General features: G+C 40.2%; 1 protein-coding gene and 1 pseudogene across 1 annotated transcript in view; one reads left to right on the top strand and one right to left on the bottom strand.

Annotated features, from left to right (window-relative positions):
• LOC133249636 (transmembrane protease serine 11E-like) overlaps nt 1–20865 on the top strand; it is a 57902-nt gene that overhangs the window by 22641 nt on the left and 14396 nt on the right. The window contains exons 3-5 of the mRNA XM_061420368.1: nt 1269–1390; nt 3969–4036; nt 18308–18471. Coding sequence (XP_061276352.1) covers nt 1269–1390; nt 3969–4036; nt 18308–18471 — 354 coding nt within the window. The remainder of the gene's footprint in view (nt 1–1268; nt 1391–3968; nt 4037–18307; nt 18472–20865) is intronic.
• On the bottom strand, nt 10039–14720 carry LOC133250014 (acidic fibroblast growth factor intracellular-binding protein-like; annotated as a pseudogene).

The raw sequence follows: 20865 nt of genomic DNA, 5'->3' as shown, positions 1-20865 counted from the left end.
CTGGTAGAGTTGTGTTTGTTTTTTTTTTTTGATAGCTCTCATGCATAACTAGAGATTTCTCCTATGGCTTCAGTGAGTGAGTTTGGTTTTCTCCATTCCAAGAAGCAGTGTATCATGAAAATGTGTGCTTTGGGAGTTAGATGTTAGGTTGAAACCCAATTTAATCTTTTCTGGCAATCTTATGTTGAGGTTGGACAAATGCATTTACATTTCTGAGACTACAGTCCTTACTGTTAGATGCAGATAACATTGCTTTCTTATGAGGGTTATTTTAAACTGAGTGAGACATGTGAATATGCTAGGGATACAGGTGTCTAATGTTAATTTCCTTTCCCTCTGGTGTTTAAGTGAGAGAAAGAATGAGAAGCAAGAGAGAAACTCAGGTTGAATGAGGCAAACTCCATTTTCCTATTATAACCATACACAACAGTCTTGGTCACCATTGTATTCCTAATGCTTGGCACAATCTCTCACACAAAACATAGTCAGCATTAATATCTCATTGAAAGAATCTTCTTAGCTCTGTGCTTGCTTCATGTAAAAGAGAGTAGAAGAAAAGCTATGCTGCATTAATTCTTCAGCAGACCAAAAACTTGGGCTGCTTGAACTGGATGCAGAAAGTGGAGACATTGGCTAAAGAAACAAAAAAGCCAATGCCTCTGGCTGGAGGGAGAAAATAAATGGAGAGCCAAGGGAACCAGGTGAGACTATGTAGTGTCCCTGGAGGGTTACCAAGGTGGCAACTCTAGCTCCTTAAAATTCTATACACTGAACTCCTGGCATTTTAATCCCTACCTTCACCTCCTTCTTTAGCCAGAATAAATTTTCTTATTCTAGAGTCCTTGCAGCCAGAATTGATGGGTAGTTTACGGAATTGGAAGAAATCTACTTTTAAAATATAAAGATGTGTTTGCTGTTGGGAAGCTTCTGAATCTATTCAGAAGTTCAGATGGCCTGACTAGCTGCTTCTTGTGGTTTATTCAGAAATATCCATGTGACTAATTAGCGTACGGGAACACCGAGCATTTCGTATGGATTTTACACTCTAAATCTTATAATGATTTTACACTCTAAATCTTATAATGATGAAAGTTGTTGTCTTTTATTTTTGAGATAACCATGAAGCTCAGAGCAGGATGATGGAGATAATCTGGGTGGGAAATTTTTTCCTGTCTCATTCTGTCTAGCAACTACCAAACAAGGAAATGCCTGATGCTTTACACACATCTGAGAAAAAGAATGATACATTTTTGCCTCTTTCCTTATAGATCAAAAGAAGACCTACAATTACTACAGCACATTGTCATTTACAAGTAACAAAGTATATGATGAGTTTGGAAAAGAGGCTTCTGAAAATTTCACAAAAATGAGCCAGAAAATTGAATCAATGGTAAGCATTTCCCCCCATTTCTAGGACATTTGCTATCACTTTCTACCAAAAATTTTTGGTATCCTAGCTTCTCAAATGTCCATTCAACTGAGCTTTTATATCTTTGCAAAATGGGGAGAGACCCTACCTGAGAGATATAAAACAAAATTGACAATACATGACTTGGAGGAATATTCCTTATAGGACTAAACCTAGTGACCTTTAGTCTTTTCTATTTGTCCTTCTTACTTACCCTTCTTTAGCTAGTGATACACTATTGATCAGCAGAGTCCAGAAATTCTGGGAATGTGAGGGTGACCCAAAATATGGTTGTTGTGTCATTGATTTCCTCAAGAAGAGACCTTTAGCAGAAGACACAAGATTGAAACTATTCAGACAGGTACTTGAGTAGTATTTTAGTACTAAAAAGTATCCAACCTTGGACAAGTTTTTAGTACATAAATCTATAGGAAATCCTTGGATATTCATCTTTATCCTTAGGTCATCAACATGTATCCTGAGGAATAAATGAAATATTATAAATAGTGGAAAACTAGGCATGCATGCTAAGTCGATTCAGTCATGTCTGACTCTTAGTGATCCTTGCGGACCATAGCCTACCAGGCCCCTTTGTCTGTGGGATTCTCCAGGCAAGAATACTGGAGTGGGTTGCTGTGACCTCCTCCAGGGCATCTTCCCAACCCAGAGATCGAACCCGAATCTCTTACGTCTCCTGCATTGGCAGACGGGTTCTTTACCACTAGCACCACCTGGGAAAACTTAGCAGTATAGGCCAAAAGAGCAAGAGCCTGGGTGAAGACTTATCATTGTCAGACTACTTAGAGAATACTTTGGAAGTTTCCTGATAGTCTGTGAGGTTATTTGTGAAATGATGTGATGAAAAGCACCCTAAACTAGGAGCTGGGACACCTACTTCTAGGACCATCTACTAGCCAATGATGTGTCATTTGGCACATCTCTTTGCCATTCTGGAAAAATTCCCTTATGTGAAAATTAAGCCACTAGACTAGAAAATTCCCAAACTGTTTTCCAATATCCTGAGAGAGAACAGAATGGCAGTGGTCCACCTGGAAACTGTCTGGTAAATTAGAAGCCTAAGGATTTGGATACTTTGCTGAGGAGATCAAATCTTGGTTGAATTTGTATTTGTAAACACCAAATCAGGGAAATATCAAATAAGCTCTTTTTAAGGAAATATATCTGCTTAAAGATATGTATGTGTGTGTATATATATATACACACACATACATACATATTTTAAGTATATATATATAAAATATGTAATATATTGTAAACAAAAGGAAATGTAATATATAGTAAAGGAAATGAAATGTAATATATAGTAAAGTATAATGTAATATATAGTATTATATATAAAAATAATGTAATATAAATGTAATATATAGTAAAGGAAAGGAAATGGAAGTAAATATATTAAGTAAAAATGCAACTGTTTTTCTTGTTTTCTGTGCCAGTCACTAAATTTTGTATAAGATTCAGACTGACTTAAACATAAAGGAATATAAATAGGACTCTAGTACTCTTCAAAACAATTAATTTTGAAGTTATTTGATTAAAAAAAAAAACCTTTAAATTTATTTCCAAATGAATGCTGTCATTAGAGGGCTCAATTGAATTGTGCTGATTTATTCATAATTGAAGTAACTGTCCTTGGGAACAAAGTCAGAAGTCAAACAAAATGTAAGAAAGAATAAAAAGGCTCATTGTCAATTAGTCACCAGCCCGTAGTATCTGTGTTTGGTTCCCAGGTGGCTCAGTGGTAATCTGCCTGCCAAAACAGGATACCCAGGTTTGATCTCTGGGTTGGGAAAATCCCCTGGAGAAGGAAATGGCAACCCACTCCAGTATTCTTGTCTGGAAAATCCCATGGCCAGAGGAGCCTGGCGGGCTATAGTCCATGGCGTTGCAAAGAGTCAGACACAACTGAGCAACTAACACACACACACCATCGGCTATGTATCCCAGTTCATCTGAGCCTTCCTAAGAGCATCTTGAGTGCTGAATTGGGTGTAGATTATGACGGGATATTTGGTAATATTTTTCACTAGGTTTGAGAACCATGTAACACCGTTATGCATTCATTCTCACATTCATTATCTCTTCCAAGTACTAACCTAGCCTAACTCTGCTTCTGAGATCAGATGAGACCCAGTGTGTTCAGGATGGTGAGGCCATGGATTGAATTTATGACCTACCACCTGCCACAGTTTTTTCCATTTCCTTTGTCTACCTACAGTAAAAGTCTCTATCTCATAGAGTGAATACTTCTCTTGCTTTTCAAAACCCAGTCTGTTTACTCTCTTTTATCTCTTTCCGAGTGTAGCACAGCAGACATCACTCCTAGGTCCCCCTCCTATGGTTCTCCAGCTCACATAATTCTTAAGTCAGAGTTCAGTTGAAATCACTGAACAGAGTACAAAAAGAGACTCCTCAAGTTCAGCAATTGTGAAATGTCGGTCAGTGTGTTTTGTTTTTAAAAATGTTTTAAGCTTTGAATCAGTTTGCAGAATTTTAGAAAATTATCCTTGCTGACATATTTTGAATATTTTTGGAACAGGTAAAAAATGCATTTCATAAATCTTCATTGAGGGGAAAATTTGTCAAGTCTCACATTATCAAGTTCAGGTATGTAGATCTAAAATACTGACTTCTGATTATAATTTGAAGCTAAAGCTGTTAATCTGGTCAGTAAAAAATAGTTTGAATTGTTCATATGTGATATAATTTAACAGATTAATTTTGTATCTGTTCTGTGTTAAGTCGTGGGTTACAATGTGCCTTACTCATTCTTTAAATCCAAAAGAAAGAATTTGCAAGATGATTTTGAGGGAAAAATGAAAGTGAAAGGCTCTCAGTCATGTCTGACTCTTTGCAATGCCATGGATTGTATAATTTATGGAATTCTCCGGGCGAGAATACTGGAGTGGGTAACCTTTCCTGTCTCCAGGGGATCTTCCCAAACCAGGGATCAAACCCAGGTCTCCTACACTGCAGGCAGATTCTAAGTGTTATCAGTGGCTATATTATAGAATTGGGTTTTTTGACTTGTTTGATTTTAGGAAACTAGTTAGAACAAATAGGGACCTAAGCCACATCTCTTGGTTTAATAACAAATAAGTGTCCTATGTAAAATAGCATAGTGGAGGAGATTTTTTATTTTCTCTTCTTGGTACTCCTTCCTACTATATTTCTTTCTTTTCATTTGACTCATTTTTTTTTTTTTTTTGCTATAAATATTTAAGATCTCAGATCTGTTCATCAGTTCAGTTCAGTTCAGTCACTTAGTCGTGTCCGACTCCTTGTGACCCCAGGAACTGCAGCATGCCAGGCCTCCCTGTCCATCACCAACTCCCGAGTCCACCCAAACCCATGTCCATGGAGTCAGTGATACCATCCAACCATCTCATCCTCTGTCTTCCCTTTCTCCTCCTGCCCTCAATCTTTCCCAGCATCAGGGTCTTTTCAAATGAGTCATCTCTTCCCATCAGGTGGCCAAAGTATTGGAGTTTCAGCTTCAACATTAGTCCTTCCAATGAATATTCAGGACTGAATTCCTTTAGGATGGACTTGTTGGATCTCCTTGTAGTCCAAGGGACTCTCAAGAGTCTTCTCCAACACCAGTTCAAAAGCATCAATTCTTTAGCGTTCAGATCCCTTTATTGTCCAACTATCACATCCATACATGCCCACTGGAAAAACCATAGCCTTGACTAGATGGACCTTTGTTGACAAAGTAATGTCTCTGCTTTTTAATATGCTGTCTAGGTTGGTCATAACTTTCCTTCCAAGGAGTAAATGTCTTTTAATTTCATGGCTTCAGTCACCATCTGCAGTGACTTTGGAGCCCAGAAAAATAAAGTCTGACACTGTTTCCACTGTTTCCCCATCCATTTGCCATGAAGTGATGGGACTGGATGCCATGATCTTAGTTTTCTCAATGTCCAGCTTTAAGCCAACTTTTTCACTCTCCTCTTTCACTTTCATCAAGAGGTTCTTTAGTTCTTCTTCACTTTCTGCCCTAAAGGGTGGTGTCATCTGCATATCTGAGCTTATTGATATTTCTCCTGGCAATCTTGATTCCAGCTTGTGCTTCTTCCAGCCCAGCGTTTCTCATGATGTACTCTGCATATAAGTCAAATAAGCAGGGTGACAATATACAGCCTTGACGAACTCCTTTTGCTATTTGGAACCAGTCTGTTGTTCCATGTCCAGTTCTAACTGTTGCTTCCTGACCTGCATACAGATATCTCAAGAGGCAGGTCAGGTGGTCTGGGATTCCCATCTCTTTCAGAATTTCCCACAGTTTATTGTGATCCACACAGTCAAAGGCTTTAGTATAGTCAATAAAGCAGAAATAGATGTTTTTCTGGAACTCTCTTGCTTTTTCCATGATCCAGCGGATGTTGGCAATTTCATCTCTGGTTCCTCTGCCTTTTCTAAAACCAGCTGGAACATCCGGAAGTTCACGGTTCATGTATTGCTGAAGCCTGGCTTGGAGAATTTTAAGCATCACTTTACTAGCATATGAAATGAGTGCAATTGTGTGGTACTTTGAACATTCTTTGGCATTGCCTTTCTTTGGGATTGGAATGAAAACTGACCTTTTCCAGTCCTGTGGCCACTGCTGAGTTTTCCAAATTTGCTGGCATATTGAGTGCAGCACTTTCACAGCATCATCTTTCAGGATTTGAAATAGCTCCACTGGAATTCCATCACCTCCATTAGCTTTGTTCATAGTTACGGCTCCTAAGGGCCACTTGACTTCACATTCCAGGATGTCTGGCTCTAGGTGAGTGATCACACCATCGTGATTATCTGGGTCATGAAGATCTTTTTGTACAGTTCTTCTGCGTATTCTTGCCACCTCTTCTTAATATCTTCTGCTTCTGTTAGGTCCCTACCATTTCTGTCCTTTACTGAGCTCATCTTTGCATGAAATGTTCCCTTGGTATCTCTAATTTTCTTGAAGAGATCTCTAGTCTTTCCCATTCTGTTGTTTTCCTCTATTTCTTTGCATTGATCGCTGAGGAAGTCTTTCTTATCTCTTCTTGCTATTCTTTGGAACTCTGTATTCAAATGGGTATATCTTTCCTTTTCTCCTTTCCTTTTCACTTCCCTTCTTTTCACAGCTCTTTGTAAGGCCTCCTCAGACAGCCATTGTGCTTTTTGCATTTCTTTTTCTTGGGGGTGGTCTTGATTCCCATCTCCTGTACAATATCAGGAACTTCTGTCCACAGTTCATCAAGCACTCTATCAGATCTAGTCTCTTAAATCTGTTGCTCACTTCCTCTGTATAGGCACAAGGGATTTGATTTAGGTCATACCTGAATGGTCTAGTGGTTTTCTCCACTTTCTTCAATTTCATCAACCATCAGTAAATAGAATCCAAGGCATAACATTTAAAACAAAATACTATAGGAGGATCTTAAAATAAAGTATTATCTTCATATGAATTATTTGTAATTTCCAGAATAAAATAGCTGCTATTTCCAACAGTGTTTCAATGACAAAAGCTCTAAGTTGCTCATCAGCCTGTTACTTAGTTGCCCACTTTCTCTTGAAAATTCCATACTCTAATGTTCAAAATATTCCTTTTTCTTGGATCTTTATCTGCTTCTCCAGTTATCAAATTTTCATTCTCTCAAGGGCATCTCATTCACTCACACCATGGTTTCCTAGGCTATGGAAATCCAAGTTTCTATTTCCAGTCTAAATTTTGGTCCTGGTTCTAGAAATATATGTTTGCCTATGCACACTTCAATGTGGGTGTTTCACAGAAAATTCTGAAACTTAAGAAAAACCTAATTATGCTAATAAGAAACCTGGAAGTCACCCATGCTCCTCCCTTTCCTGGGCCCCTTGAACTTCATGAATAACTAAGTTCTACCAATTCTACAGGACTGGGGAAACAGAGACTCTTGGAGAACACAAATAAAACCTTGTGTGCACCAGGACCCTGGAGAAAGGAGCAGTGACATCATAACAGAATGAGTCAGACTTGCCTGTGTGTGCTTGGGAGTCTCCAGGGAAGGTGTGGGTCAACAGTGGCCTGTCGTGGGGACAGGGGAACTGACTACAACAGTTCTGGGAGGCCTGGCATGCTGGCATAAAGCATTTTGAAGGAGGTGACCATTATTGCCATTCAGTACAGTTCAGTTCAGTCACTCAGTTGTGTTCAACTCTTTGTGACCGCATAGACTGTAGCACACCAGGCTTCCCTGTCCTTCACCCACTCCTGGAGCTTGCTCAAATTCATGTTCATCGAGTCAGTGATGCCATCCAACCATCTCATCCTCTGTTGTCCACTTCTCGTCCTACCTTCAATCTTTCCCAGCATCAGGGTCTTTTCCAATGAATCAGCTCTTTGCATCAGGTGACCAAAGGATTGGAGCTTCAGCTTCAGAATCAGTCCTTCCAATGAATATTCAGGACTGATTTCCTTTAGGATTGACTGGTTTGGTCTCCTTGCAGTCCAAGGGACTCTCAAAAGTCTTTTCCAACACCACAGTTCAAAAGCATCAATTCTTTGATGCTCAGCATTCTTTATTGTCCAATTTTCATATCCATACATGACTACTGGGAAAACCATAGCTTTGACCTTACAGACTTTTGTCAGCAAGGTAATATCTTTGCTTTTTAATATGCTGTCTAAGTTTGTCATAGCTTTTCTTCCAAGGTGTAGGCTTCTTTCATTTCTGCCATTACACAGCCTCAACCATCAGCAGAAAATTGGATTAAAGACTTAGTGAGCATAGCCTTGCCCACCAGAACAAGACCCAGTTTTCTCCACAGCCAGTCTCTCCCATCAAGAAACTTGCACAAGCATCTTATCCATCAGAGGGAAGACAGAATGAAGACCTGAATCATGGATCACAACTTTGCTTAACTCAATGAAACCATGAGTCATGACATGTAGGGCCACCCAAGATGGATGGGTCATGGGGGAGAGTTCTGATAAAATGTGGCCTACTGGAGAAGGGAATGGCAAACCACTTCAGCGTTCTTGCCTCAAGAACCCCATGAATGGTATGAAAAGGCAAAAAGACATGACAGTGAAAGATGAAGCTCTCAGGTCAGAGGGGTCCAATATGCTACTGGAGAAGAACTATTGCTCCTTGCAACTAAAGCAAAGACAAACCTAGACAGTGTATTAAAAAGCAAAGTCATTACTATGCCTACAAAGGTCCATATAGTCAATATTATGGTTTTTCCAGTAGTCATGTATGGATGTGAGAACTGGACAATAAAAAAGGTTGACTGCTGAAGAATTGATGCCTTTGAACTGTTGTGGTAGAGAAGAATCTTGAGATTCCCTTTGGGCAGCAAGGAGATCAACCAGTCAATCCTAAAGGAAATAAACCCTGATTATTCATTGGAAAGACTGATGCTGAAGCTGAAGCTCCAATACTTTGGCCACCTGATGCAGAGCTGACTCACTGGAAAAGACTCTGATGCTGGGAAAGATCAAAGGCAGGAGGAGAAGGGGATGACAGAGAACAAGATGGTTAAATATCATCACCAACTCAATGGACATAAGTTTGAGCAAACTCTGGGAGATGGTGAAGGACAGGGAAGCCAGGTGTGATGCAGTCCATGGGGTTGCAAAGAGTCAAACATGACAGAGCAACTGTAAAACAACAATCAATTCTATCTTCTGAATCACTTTCTAATTTGTTTACCCCTTCATCCCAGAAATCTTTCTATTCGTTATTCTTTCTTCTGAAGATGTGCAAATTTGTTGGAGAGATAAAGTCAGTCTTTAGAGATATTGATTTGAGATACTAAGTGATCCTATGAGCCCAAAATATGAGTCTGACATAAGGGAGGAAATGGAAACTGAGTTGAAGACATAAATTTGCTCAACATCAACTCAGAGTATTAGAAAGTGTGGGTGTCAACAGAATTTCTCAGAAAAGGGGTAATGCAAGAAAAAAAGGATCGTGAAGAAAGCTTGAGGAGTGACATATTTAAGGAAATAGAAGAAAAATAGCAAACTAGGAAATAGACAGGGAAGGAGCAGGCAAAACAAAGAGTCGAGAGAGGCATCACTGAAGCTAATAACAGAAAGTTTTAGTGAGGGAGTGGTCAGTATTGACAAGATTCCTGAGCTACCAAGTAATATGACTAGAAAGAATTCATGGGAAATGTCAATGAGGAAGTCATTAGTGTTCAAGTAGAGAAATGATTCAGTTGAACAGAAGGGGAGGAAGTAGACTGCAATGAAGTAAATGTGAGGTAGAAAGTAATTTACCCACTCAGGAAGGTTTTCTGTGATACGAAGGTGTGAGGTAAATCATATAGCTAGGGTAGAGGGAGGTGCTGTTTTTGTCTCTCTCAGACAGCCAGTAGAGGAGTACTTTACGGGAAAGAAGAAAAGAGTAAGTAATGGATGTATAGGGGTGCTATGGCAGTGAAAAGGGGGATGAGATATATAACAATGATCCCTTTAAAGCTCTATTTTTCCAGATTACAAAAGCAATACAAAATTGTGTAAAATTCAAATAACACAAGATTACAAAAAAACAGAAAGCAAAAGTCCCCTCTTTAATAGTTTCATGCCCAGAAATAACACATCTTTTTTTTTTCCAAAGTCATGGCAACTTTATTGTCAGTGTGTGGCGGTGGCCTCAGTCATGATAGAGACACAGGAGGCAGCCAAGGAGGGTGGGAGGGTGTCCATGTAGCCCTCCCAGAGGGCCTGGTGCCGAGAGTCATCCAGGGAGTGGACCAATGCACAACACTGATTAGTCATTCAACAGCCAGTGGTCTGGGCCACAGGGTTCCATGAACTTCTCCACAAGGTCCACAAACAGGTCTCTGACATCCTTATTGTGGGTAGCTTGGAGGCCACATTCACCAGCCCCCAGGACCTGGCTTCCATCTTCGAAAAGACACAGAGCTTTCCCCAGAGGGCAGTTTGATCTCCTTCAAGTCCTGGAGACTCTCCTCCTCTAAGTCCACATCCATGTCATCCACCCAGGAGTCCACAACTCCGAGGGTCCAGTTCGAGAACATGAACTCAGCACAGAAGGCAAAATCCCAAAAGCTCAGAGACTGCAGTTTTTTCCTTCCCTGTCTCAAAGCGATTGTTGGCAAAGAAGACAATGGCTGCATAGTCCCTGGCCAGTCGCTCGAACAGGAGGAAGTGCTGCTGGGTGTTGTCGACCAGTTCAGTTCAGTTCAGATCAGTCGCTCAGTTGTGTCCGACTCTTTGAGACCCCATGAATCGCAGCACGCCAGGCCTCCCTGTCCATCACCAACTCCCGGAGTTCACTCAGACTCATGTCCATTGAGTCAGTGATGCCATCCAGCCATCTCATCCTCTGTCGTCCCCTTCTCCTCCTGTCCCCAATCCCTCCCAGCACCAGAGTCTTTTCCAATGAGTCAACTTTTATCATGGGGTGGCCAAAGTACTGGAGTTTCAGCTTTAGCATGATTCCTTCCAAAGAAATCGCAGGGCTGATCTCCTTCAGAATGGACTGGTTGGATCTCCATGCAGTCCAAGGGACTCTCAAGAGTCTTCTCCAACACCACAGTTCAAAAGCATCAATTCTTCGGTGCTCAACCTTCTTCACAGTCCAACTCTCACATCCATACATGCTCACTGGAAAAACCATAGCCTTGACTAGATGAACCTTTGTTGGCAAAGTAATGTCTCTGCTTTTGAATATGCTGTCTAGGTTGGTCATAACTTTCCTTCCAAGGAGTAAGTGTCTTTTAATTTCATGGCTTCAGTCACCATCTGCAGTGACTTTAGAGCCCAGAAAAATAAAGTCTGACACTGTTTCCACTGTTTCCCCATCTATTTCCCATAGAGTGGTGGGACCGGATGCCATGATGTTCGTTTTCTGAATGTTGAGCTTCAAGCCAACTTTTTCACTCTCCACTTTCACTTTCATCAAGAGGCTTTTTAGTTCCTCTTCACTTTCTGCCATAAGGGTGGTGTCATCTGCATATCTGAGCTTATTGATATTTCTCCCGGCAATCTTGATTCCAGCTTGTGCTTCTTCCAGTCCAGTGTTTCTCATGATGTACTCTGCATATAAGTTAAATAAGCAGGGTGACAATATACAGCCTTGATGTACTCCTTTTCCTATTTGGAAACAGTCTGTTGTTCCATGTTCAGTTCCAACTTTTGCTTCCTGACCTGCATACAGATTTCTCAAGAGGCAGGTCAGGTGGTCTGGGATTCCCATCTCTTGAAGAATTTCCCACAGTTTATTGTGATCCACACAGTCAAAGGCTTTGGCATAGTCAATAAAGCAGAAATAGATGTTTTTCTGGAACTCTCTTGCTTTTTCCATGATCCAGCGGATGTTGGCAATTTGATCTCTGGTTCCTCTGCCTTTTCTAAAACGAGCTTGAATATCAGGAAGTTCACGGTTCACGTATTGCTGAAGCCTGGCTTGGAGAATTTTGAGCATTACTTTACTAGTGTGTGAGATGAGTGCAATTCGTTTGAGCATTCTTTGGCATTGCCATTCTTTGGGATTGGAATGAAAACTGACCTTTTCCAGTCCTGTGGCCACTGCTGAGTTTTCCAAATTTGCTGGCATATTAAGTGCAGCACTTTCACAGCATCAGCTTTCAGGATTTGAAATAGCTCCACTGGAATTCCATCACCTCCACTAGCTTTGCTCGTAGTGATGCTTTCTAAGGCCCACTTGACTTCACATTCCAGGATGTCTGGCTCTAGGTCAGTGATCACACCATTGTGATTATCTGGGTCGTGAAGATCTTTTTTGAACAGTTCTTCTGTGTATTCTTGATATCTTCTCCTTCTGTTAGGTCCATACCATTTCTGTCCTTTATCGAGCCCATCTTTGCATGAAATGTTCCCTTGGTATCTCTAATTTTCTTGAAGAGATCTCTAGTCTTTCCCATTCTGTTTTTTTCCTCTATTTCTTTGCATTGATCGCTGAGGAAGGCTTTCTTATCTCTTCTTGCCATTCTTTGGAACTCTGCATTCAGATGCTTGTATCTTTCCTTTTCTCCTTTGCTTTTCACTTCTCTTCTTTTCACAGCTATTTGTAAGGCCTCCCCAGACAGCCATTTTGCTTTTTTGCATTTCTTTTCCATGGGGATAGTCTTGATCACTGTCTCCTGTACAATGTCACAACCTCCATCCATAGTTCATCAGGCACTCTATCTATCAGATGTAGGCCCTTAAATCTATTTCTCACTTCCACTGTATAATCATAAGGGATTTGATTTAGGTCATACCTGAAAATGGTCTACTGGTTTTCTTCATTTTCTTCAATTTAAGTTCTGAATTTGGTAATCAGGAGTTCATGATCTGAGCCACAGTCAGCTCCTGGTCTTGTTTTTGTTGACTGTATAGAGCTTCTCCATCTTTGGCTGCAAAGAATATAATCAATCTGATTTTGGTGTTGACCATCTGGTGATGTCCATGTGTAGAGTCTTCTCTTGTGTTGTTGGAAGAGGGTGTTTGTTATGACCAGTGCATTTTCTTGGCAAAACTCTATTAGTCTTTGCCCTGCTTCATTCCATATTCCAAGGCCAAATTTGCCTGTTACTCCAGGTGTTTCTTAACTTTCTACTTTTGCATTCCAGTCCCCTATAATGAAAAGGACATCTTTTTGGGGTGTTAGTTCTAAAAGGTCTTGTAGTCTTCAGAGAACCGTTCAACTTCAGCTTCTTCAGTGTTACTGGTTGGGGCATAGACTTGGATTACTGTGATATTGAATGGTTTGCCTTGGAAACGAACAGAGACCATTCTGTCATTTTTGAGATTGCATCCAAGTACTGCATTTTGGACTCTTTTGTTGACCATGATGGCTACTCCATTTCTTCTAAGGGATTCTTGCCCACAGTAGTAGATATAATGGTCATCTGAGTTAAATTCACCCATTCCAGTCCATTTCAGTTCGCTGATTCCTAGAATGTTGACATTCACTCTTGCCATCTCCTGTTTGACCACTTCCAATTTGCCTTGATTCATGGACCTGACATTCCAGGTTCCTATGCAATATTGCTCCTTACAGCATGGGACCTTGCTTCTATTACCAGTCGCATCCACAGCTGGAGATTGTTTTTGCTTTGGCTCCATCCCTTCATTCTTTCTGGAGTTATTGCTCCACTGATCTCCAGTAGAATATTGGGCACCTACTGACCTGGGGAGTTCCTCTTTCAGCATCCTATCATTTTGCCTTTTCATACTGTTCATGGGGTTCTCAAGGCAAGAATACTGAAGTGGTTTGCCATTCCCTTCTCCAGTGGACCACATTCTGTCAGATCTCTCCACCCTGACCCGCCCGTCTTGGGTTGCCCCATGGGCATGATTTAGTTTCATTGAGTTAGACAAGGCTGTGGTCCTAGTGTGATTAGATTGACTAGTTTTCTGTGAGTACGATTTCAGTGTGTCTGCCCTCTGATGCCCTCTTGCAACACCTACTGTCTTACTTAGGTTTCTCTTACCTTGGGCGTTGGGTATCTCTTCACCGCTGCTCCAGCAAAGCACAGCCGTTGCTCCTTACCTTGAACAAGGGGTATCTCCTAAACGCCGCCCTTCCTGACCTTCAACGTGGGATAGCTCCTCTAGGCCCTCCTGCCCCCGTGCAGCCACAGCTCCTTGGACATGGGGTTGCTCCTCCCAGCCGCCGCCCCTGGCCTTGGGCATGGGGGTGTGGGGTAGCTCCTCCTGATTGTCGATCGGGGAGCCCTTCATTTCCTCTACCACCTTGAAGACTCGCTTAAAGTTGTCAGACTGTCTCCAGTAGCTCTTGAGGGTGATGCCGGTTTTCATGCCTAAGTCATCCAGGTCTTTCTTGGTGCCCTTGGACAGATTCTTGCCCAGCGCCTCCCGCACGAAGGCCTGGTTAGAGGCAGAGTCCCTCTAGATGAACAGCGCCTGTCAAAAGGGCAGGATCTGGAAGATGATCTGGTGCCGCAGATTTGGTGGTGCATGGAGCAGGTGCTCAAGCACATGGAAATTACCATAGTGGTCCATGGTGTCTCTCTGGAGCATCGCTGCTGTGGCACCGGGCTGCTTCAGGATTCCCCAGCAAGCACACCCTCAGGGCCACCTCGCCACTCACCAAATCACTATCCAGCCAGAGGTGATACACATCCTCGTTGATGAGGGTCATGTTCCCCATGAAGATGTCCAGCTCGCTGGTCACAGTGACACCAAGAGCCCCAGTAGGAGGAAGGACTCTTTGGCCTGCATATGGCCACCCAATACATCTTGTTAGTAATTTACTTTTAATATTTTCCCAAAGACTGCATATTGATTTAGCTGGCTATATAGTTTTTCACTACAAGTGTATGTCAAAATTGATTTAGCCATTGCCCTTTTGATGGGCACTTGGGTTGTTACAATATTTTTTTGATTTAAAGATAAAGTTAAGATGCTGTATGTATACATATCTCCTTGCATCAAAAGAGTGTATTTTGAAGATTAAACTTCTAAGAGTAGACATGCTGCATCAGAGAGGGTAGATAATCAAATTTATAATAGATAAACCACCTTGCAAAAATGAATTCTAGTTGGTATTCCTACCTACAGTTTGGGAGCACAGAAGTTGATACAGCATATGTGTGAGGAGTAAGATTCTTTGGGGTTCTGGTTCAAGATGGTGAAGCAGGAAGAAAAAAACTCATCTCCACCAACAGTGCAAGAGAGTTCCCTTCTCTCCACACCCTCTCCAGCATTTATTGCTTGTAGACTTATGGGTCGCAGCCATTCTGACTGGTTTGAAATGGTACCTCATAGTGGTTTTGATTTGCATTTCTCTGATAATGAGTCATGTTGAGCATCTTTTCATGTGTTTGTTAGCCATCTGTATGTCTTCTTTGGAGAAATGTCTATTTAGTTCTTTGGCCCATTTTTTGATTGGGTCATTTATTTTTCTGGAGTTGAGCTGTAGGAGTTGCTTGTATATTTTTGAGATTAGTTGTTTGTCCGTTGCTTCATTTGCTATTATTTTCTCCCATTCTGAAGGCTGCCTTTTCACCTTGCTAATAGTTTCCTTTGTTGTACAGAAGCTTTTAAGGTTAATTAGGTCCCATTTGTTTATTTTTGCTTTTATTTCCAATATTCTGGGAGGTGGGTCATAGAGGATCCTGCTGTGATTGGAGAACAGTGTGGAGATTCCTTAAAAAACTGGAAATAGAACTGCCTTATGATCCAGCAATCCCACTGCTGGGCATACACACTGAGGAAACCAGAAGGGAAAGAGACACGTGTACCCCAATGTTCATCGCAGCACTGTTTATAATAGCCAGTACATGGAAGCAACCTAGATGTCCATCAGCAGATGAATGGATAAGAAAGCTGTGGTACATATACACAATGGAGTATTACTCAGCCATTAAAAAGAATACATTTGAATCAGTTCTAATGAGATGGATGAAACTGGAACCTATTATACAGAGTGAAGTAAGCCAGAAAGAAAAACACCAATACAGTATACTAACGCATATATATGGAATTTAGAAAGATGGAAACAATAACCCTGTGTACGAGACAGCAAAAGAGACACCGATGTATAGATCAGTCTTATGGACTCTGTGGGAGAGGGAGAGGGTGGGGAGATTTGGGAGAATAGCATTGAAACATGTATAATATTATGTATGAAATGAGTCACCAGTCCAGTTTCGATGCAGGGTACTGGATGCTTGGGGCTGGTGCACTGGGACGACCCAGAGGGAGGGGAGGGGAGGGAGGAGGGTGGAGGGTTCAGGATGGGGAACACGGGTATACCTGTGGCGGATTCATTTCGATATTTGGCAAAACTAATACAACATTGTAAAGTTTAAAAATAAAATAAAATTTAAAAAACAAATATTACAAATTAAAAAAAAAAAAAGAAAAAAGAAAGTCCTAGCAAACAGCAAAAAAAAAAAAAAAAAAAAACAACTCATCTCCTTCCATGGACTCACTGAATCTACAGACACAGAAGAAACAATTTTCTCTTTAAAAAAAAAAAAAAAAACCCAAAGGTTTACTGAGTAACTACTGCACACTGAGCAAATGAGAAGAAAGTCACACTGAAGCAGGTTGGAGAGGCTGGGACACAATCTTGCCATAAATCCTATTCTGCCACACCAGGAAAAAAATCTCAAACCCAGAGATTCTCCCTGATGAGTGAAAAGTTTCAACCCCAAATCAGGCACCTCAGCTTTTAGGACCTGTACCTGGAGACGAGCCTCCAAAACATCTAACTCTGAAAATGAACAGGAGTCAAATGTTGAGATCTACAAAATTGTATCTATCTGGGAGATGGCTTTTAAAGTGCCCATGCACTTGGACTCACCCTCCTCAGATGCCCAGCACAGTGGCAGCCTATTGCTCCCAAGCTGAAAGGGAACTGGTTGTGATTGTGAAAGAAGGGGTAGAGTATAGACTGAGAATGAGAAAGAGTAGTCAAGGGTGGTTCCAAAGTAGTAATTCATTCAAATAATGCCAAGGCTCAATAACACTCTATTGTGGAAATAAAATCACATGAAGTCAAGACTTGGTCAAGCTTTCTAATGTCTTTAGGATTAAGAGTTGTTTAGAAGAGCCTGAAGATTACTTGGGAGAAATCACTGGATTTAATTAATCCTGAAAGCCAAAGCCAGAGTTAGTTTCTTATTTACCATACATTTTATTTGATAATTTTAGATGGTTGACAAGAAAATTGTCTTTTGATGATAATAACTCAAGTATTTAACTAGATCCTGTGGTGGTAAGGAAGATCATAGGCTACTAGCTGAAAGCCTGAGATGGGAGTTTTGAATGTGGCAAACAATAGGAATATTGTTGTTGTTGTTGTTCAGTCCCTAAGTCATATCTGACTCTTTGACTCCATGGACTGTAGCATGCCAGGCTTCCTGTCCTTCACTATCTCCTAGAGTTTGCTCAGACTCATGTCTGCTGAGTCGTGATGCCATCCAACTATCTCATCCTCTGTCACCCTTTTCTCTTCCTGCCCTCCATCTTTCCCAGCATCAGAAATATAGAAGAAAACACATTAGATCTTTTAAAATTGAATTTACAGATTTGTTTTGTGTGTTTGTGTTTCAAATGAGTTATAAAGAAAAAATAGACTATGATATTGCCATAAATCTTATTTGGAACTTAACCTTTTATTTATTTTTTTTTTTTCAGTTCTTTTTTTTTTTTTTTTAATTTTACTGTGCTTTGCTTTAGTGAACTTTATAGATACATGTTTTTTTTTTTTTTTTTCCCTTGTTAATTTTCTGTTTAGTTGATCTATCCATAGGTGTGAGTGGGGTATTAAAGTCTCCCACTATTATTGTGTTATTGTTAATTTCTCCTTTCATACTTGTTAGCATTTGTCTTACATACTGCGGTGCTCCCATGTTGGGTGGATATATATTTATAATTGTTATATCTTCTTCTTGGATTGATCCTTTGATCATTATGTAGTGACCTTCTTTGTCTCTTTTCACAGCCTTTGTTTTAAAGTCTAATTTATCTGATACGAGTATTGTGACTCCTGCTTTCTTTTGGTCCCTATTTGCATGGAAAATCTTTTTCCAGCCCTTCACTTTCAGTCTGTATGTGTCCCCTGTTTTGAGGTGGGTCTCTTGTAGACAACATATGTAGGGGTCTTGTTTTTGTATCCATTCAGCCAGTCTTTGTCTTTTGGTTGGGGCATCCAACCCATTTACGTTTAAGGTAATTACTGATAAGTATGATCCCGTTGCCATTTACTTTATTGTTTTGGGTTCGAGTTTATACACCATTTTTGTGTTTCCTGTCTAGAGAATATCCTTTAGTATTTGTTGGAGAGCTGGTTTGGTGGTGCAGAATTCTCTCAGCTTTTGCTTGTCTGAAAAGCTTTTGATTTCTCCTTCATAGGAACTTAACCTTTTAAAGCTGTATTTCTCTCTCTTTTTTTTTTTTTCTTTTTTTTTGGTCCACAGTCAAGAGGAACATGGAGTGTTGGCTCATATGCTGCTGATTTTTAGATTTCCTTCTACTGAGGACCCTGAAACCATCAATAAAATAATACAACATGTTCTACATGAAAAGCTGCAAGATGCTGTAGGACCCCCTAAATTAGATCCTGAATCAGTTGAAATTAAAAGTAAGTTTATCTCTTCTAATTCAATTCTCTTACATAGAATAACTTTGGTTTTGGGCACTAATCTTTAAAAGTTTTTGGATGTTTTTCATTATGGGGTCTTGCCACCAACAGAATACTTCTTTGGGACTAAATTGATCCAAATGAAGTTGTTAAAATTTTAATACTACCTTAAACTTACATCTCCTCTGCAAGTCTGTCATTAACTCGTGAGCCTGGATTCTTTTTCTATATTGGGCCTTACACTTTAGCTATAGAATCCAGTGAATGGAAAAAGTGGCTCTGTGTGTTTATTCCTCTTCCTGTTGCTTACTTTTTATGTTCTGAGTGTGATGGCTTATATGCTACTGATTTTTAGATTTTGTGAAAGATTCGTGCCATCAAATGTGATTTGAATGATATTTTCATTCAAATGTCATTAATAAACCTTATTAGCTTCTTCTCTCAGAGAAGGCAATGGCAACCCACTCCAGTACTCTTGCCTGGAAAATTCAATGAACAGAGGAGCCTGGTGGGCTCCAGTCCACGGGGACCCTAAGAGTTGGACACGACTGAGCGACTTCACTTTCACTTTTCACTTTCATGCATTGGAGAAGGAAATGGCAACCCACTCCAGTGTTCTTGCCTGGAAAATCCCAGGGATGGAGGAGCCCAGTGGGCTGCTGTCTATGGGATTGCACAGAGTCAGACAATACTGAAGTGACTTAGCAGCAGCAGCTTCTTCTCTTAGGCCCTTTGCCAATGAAAAGTATATCGTTTATCTTTTGGCAAAAATTATTTTTGGTATATTTTACAACTAACTTGAAAAATCTAAATTTTTTGATTTTGTCAGGGCAAGGGAACAAGATAAACAGTGACAGATCCTCAAAACTAGAAAGTGAAAAACATACAAGACCCTCAGGGGAAATATAAGATTGGTTAAAATCTCAATCATATGCTATAGTACAGTGTTAGTCTCTAGAAATGGTGTACCAGCCACATGTATATTCTTAAAGTTTCTGGTAGCCACATTAAAAAAGTAAAAGTAAACATGTGAAATGTATTTAATTAATTTATGCATTTAACCCAATATAGCCAAAGTAGTACTATTTCAACAAGTAGTTCATATAACTGTCTACTCTTGAAATAATAATGTAACATATAATACATTGCATTCACAATGTAATTCATATTGACAAATAGTCCATGTAAACATTTTTCATGAGATTTTAAATTGATTGTATATTTTATATTTATAATGCACTTCAGTTTAGTCACATTTCAAGAGCTTACTAGGCACATGTGGCTGGTGAATAAAGTATTGGATATGGCAGGACTAAAACTACAGAATAAGGCACAAGTAGAAAGAAGGAATAAAAGTGCTAATATAAAAGCTGACAGATGTAACTAGAGACCAAACCTGGTGGTTAGTCCCTCTACTTGCTTAGAAAAGGAAGCCCACTAGTCAGGGCCAGCTATTAGTATGTAATTTGTGGGGCCCAGTGGAAAGTGAAAGTCTGAGACTCTTTTGAAAAGCAATTAGACAGTGCTGTAAAAGGTACTAAGATATATGATTTTTCTTAATTTGTCATGGTATTTTTATCTATTAATTAATGATATTTTAAATGAAAAAGTGGAGAAGGAAATGGCAACCCACTTCAGTACTCTTGCTTGGGAAATCCCATGGACAGAGGAGTCTGGTAGGCTGCAGTCCTTGGGGTCGCTAAGAGTCGGACACGACTGAGCGACTTCCCTTTCACTTTTCACTTTCATGCATTAGAGAAGGAAATGGCAACCCACTCCAGTGTTCTTACCTGGAGAATCCCAGGGACAGGGGAGCCTGGTGGGCTGCCGTCTATGGGGTCGCACAGAGTCGGACACGACTGAAGCGACTTAGCAGCAGCAGCAGCAGTAAGTGATAGAGTCAAAATTTTAAATTAATAGCATGAGTTTTGCTGATGACCTTTATATTGTGAAATGTCAATTTCAAATGCAGCTATGAAAGCATTTAATTTTTATTTGGAACCATGAAAATTATACAACTGTATTTCATAGCTTATCCATGCATGCATCTTGGTTACCAGAACCAAAGAAATGCTAGAGAAGTCTAGCTCAACATTGTTTATTTCCTTTCTAGATACAAGTACATTTTACCAGTGCTCTCTACCATCAGCTTATGTGAGGAAGGACCAAAACATCCTTCTGTATCATTATTTTCAGCTAAAGCTTTTGGCTAATACAAAGAAGTAACGGGCACAAGAAAGGGTATGGTAGGTCCCTTAGTCATTTGTGTTTATTTGAATGCCATTACTTCTTTAGCGTTCTAAGCAAGTTCTGGTTCAAACAGAAAACTTGGCCTCCTGGGGCTGTCAGTAACCTCTGTTTATATAGTGGTAGACATCACACACTATCTTGTAC

This window comes from Bos javanicus, chromosome 6 (genome assembly GCF_032452875.1).
Source record: "Bos javanicus breed banteng chromosome 6, ARS-OSU_banteng_1.0, whole genome shotgun sequence".
In the NCBI taxonomy this organism is placed as follows: Eukaryota; Metazoa; Chordata; class Mammalia; order Artiodactyla; family Bovidae; genus Bos; species Bos javanicus.
This window is presented reverse-complemented; position numbering and strand designations above follow the sequence as displayed.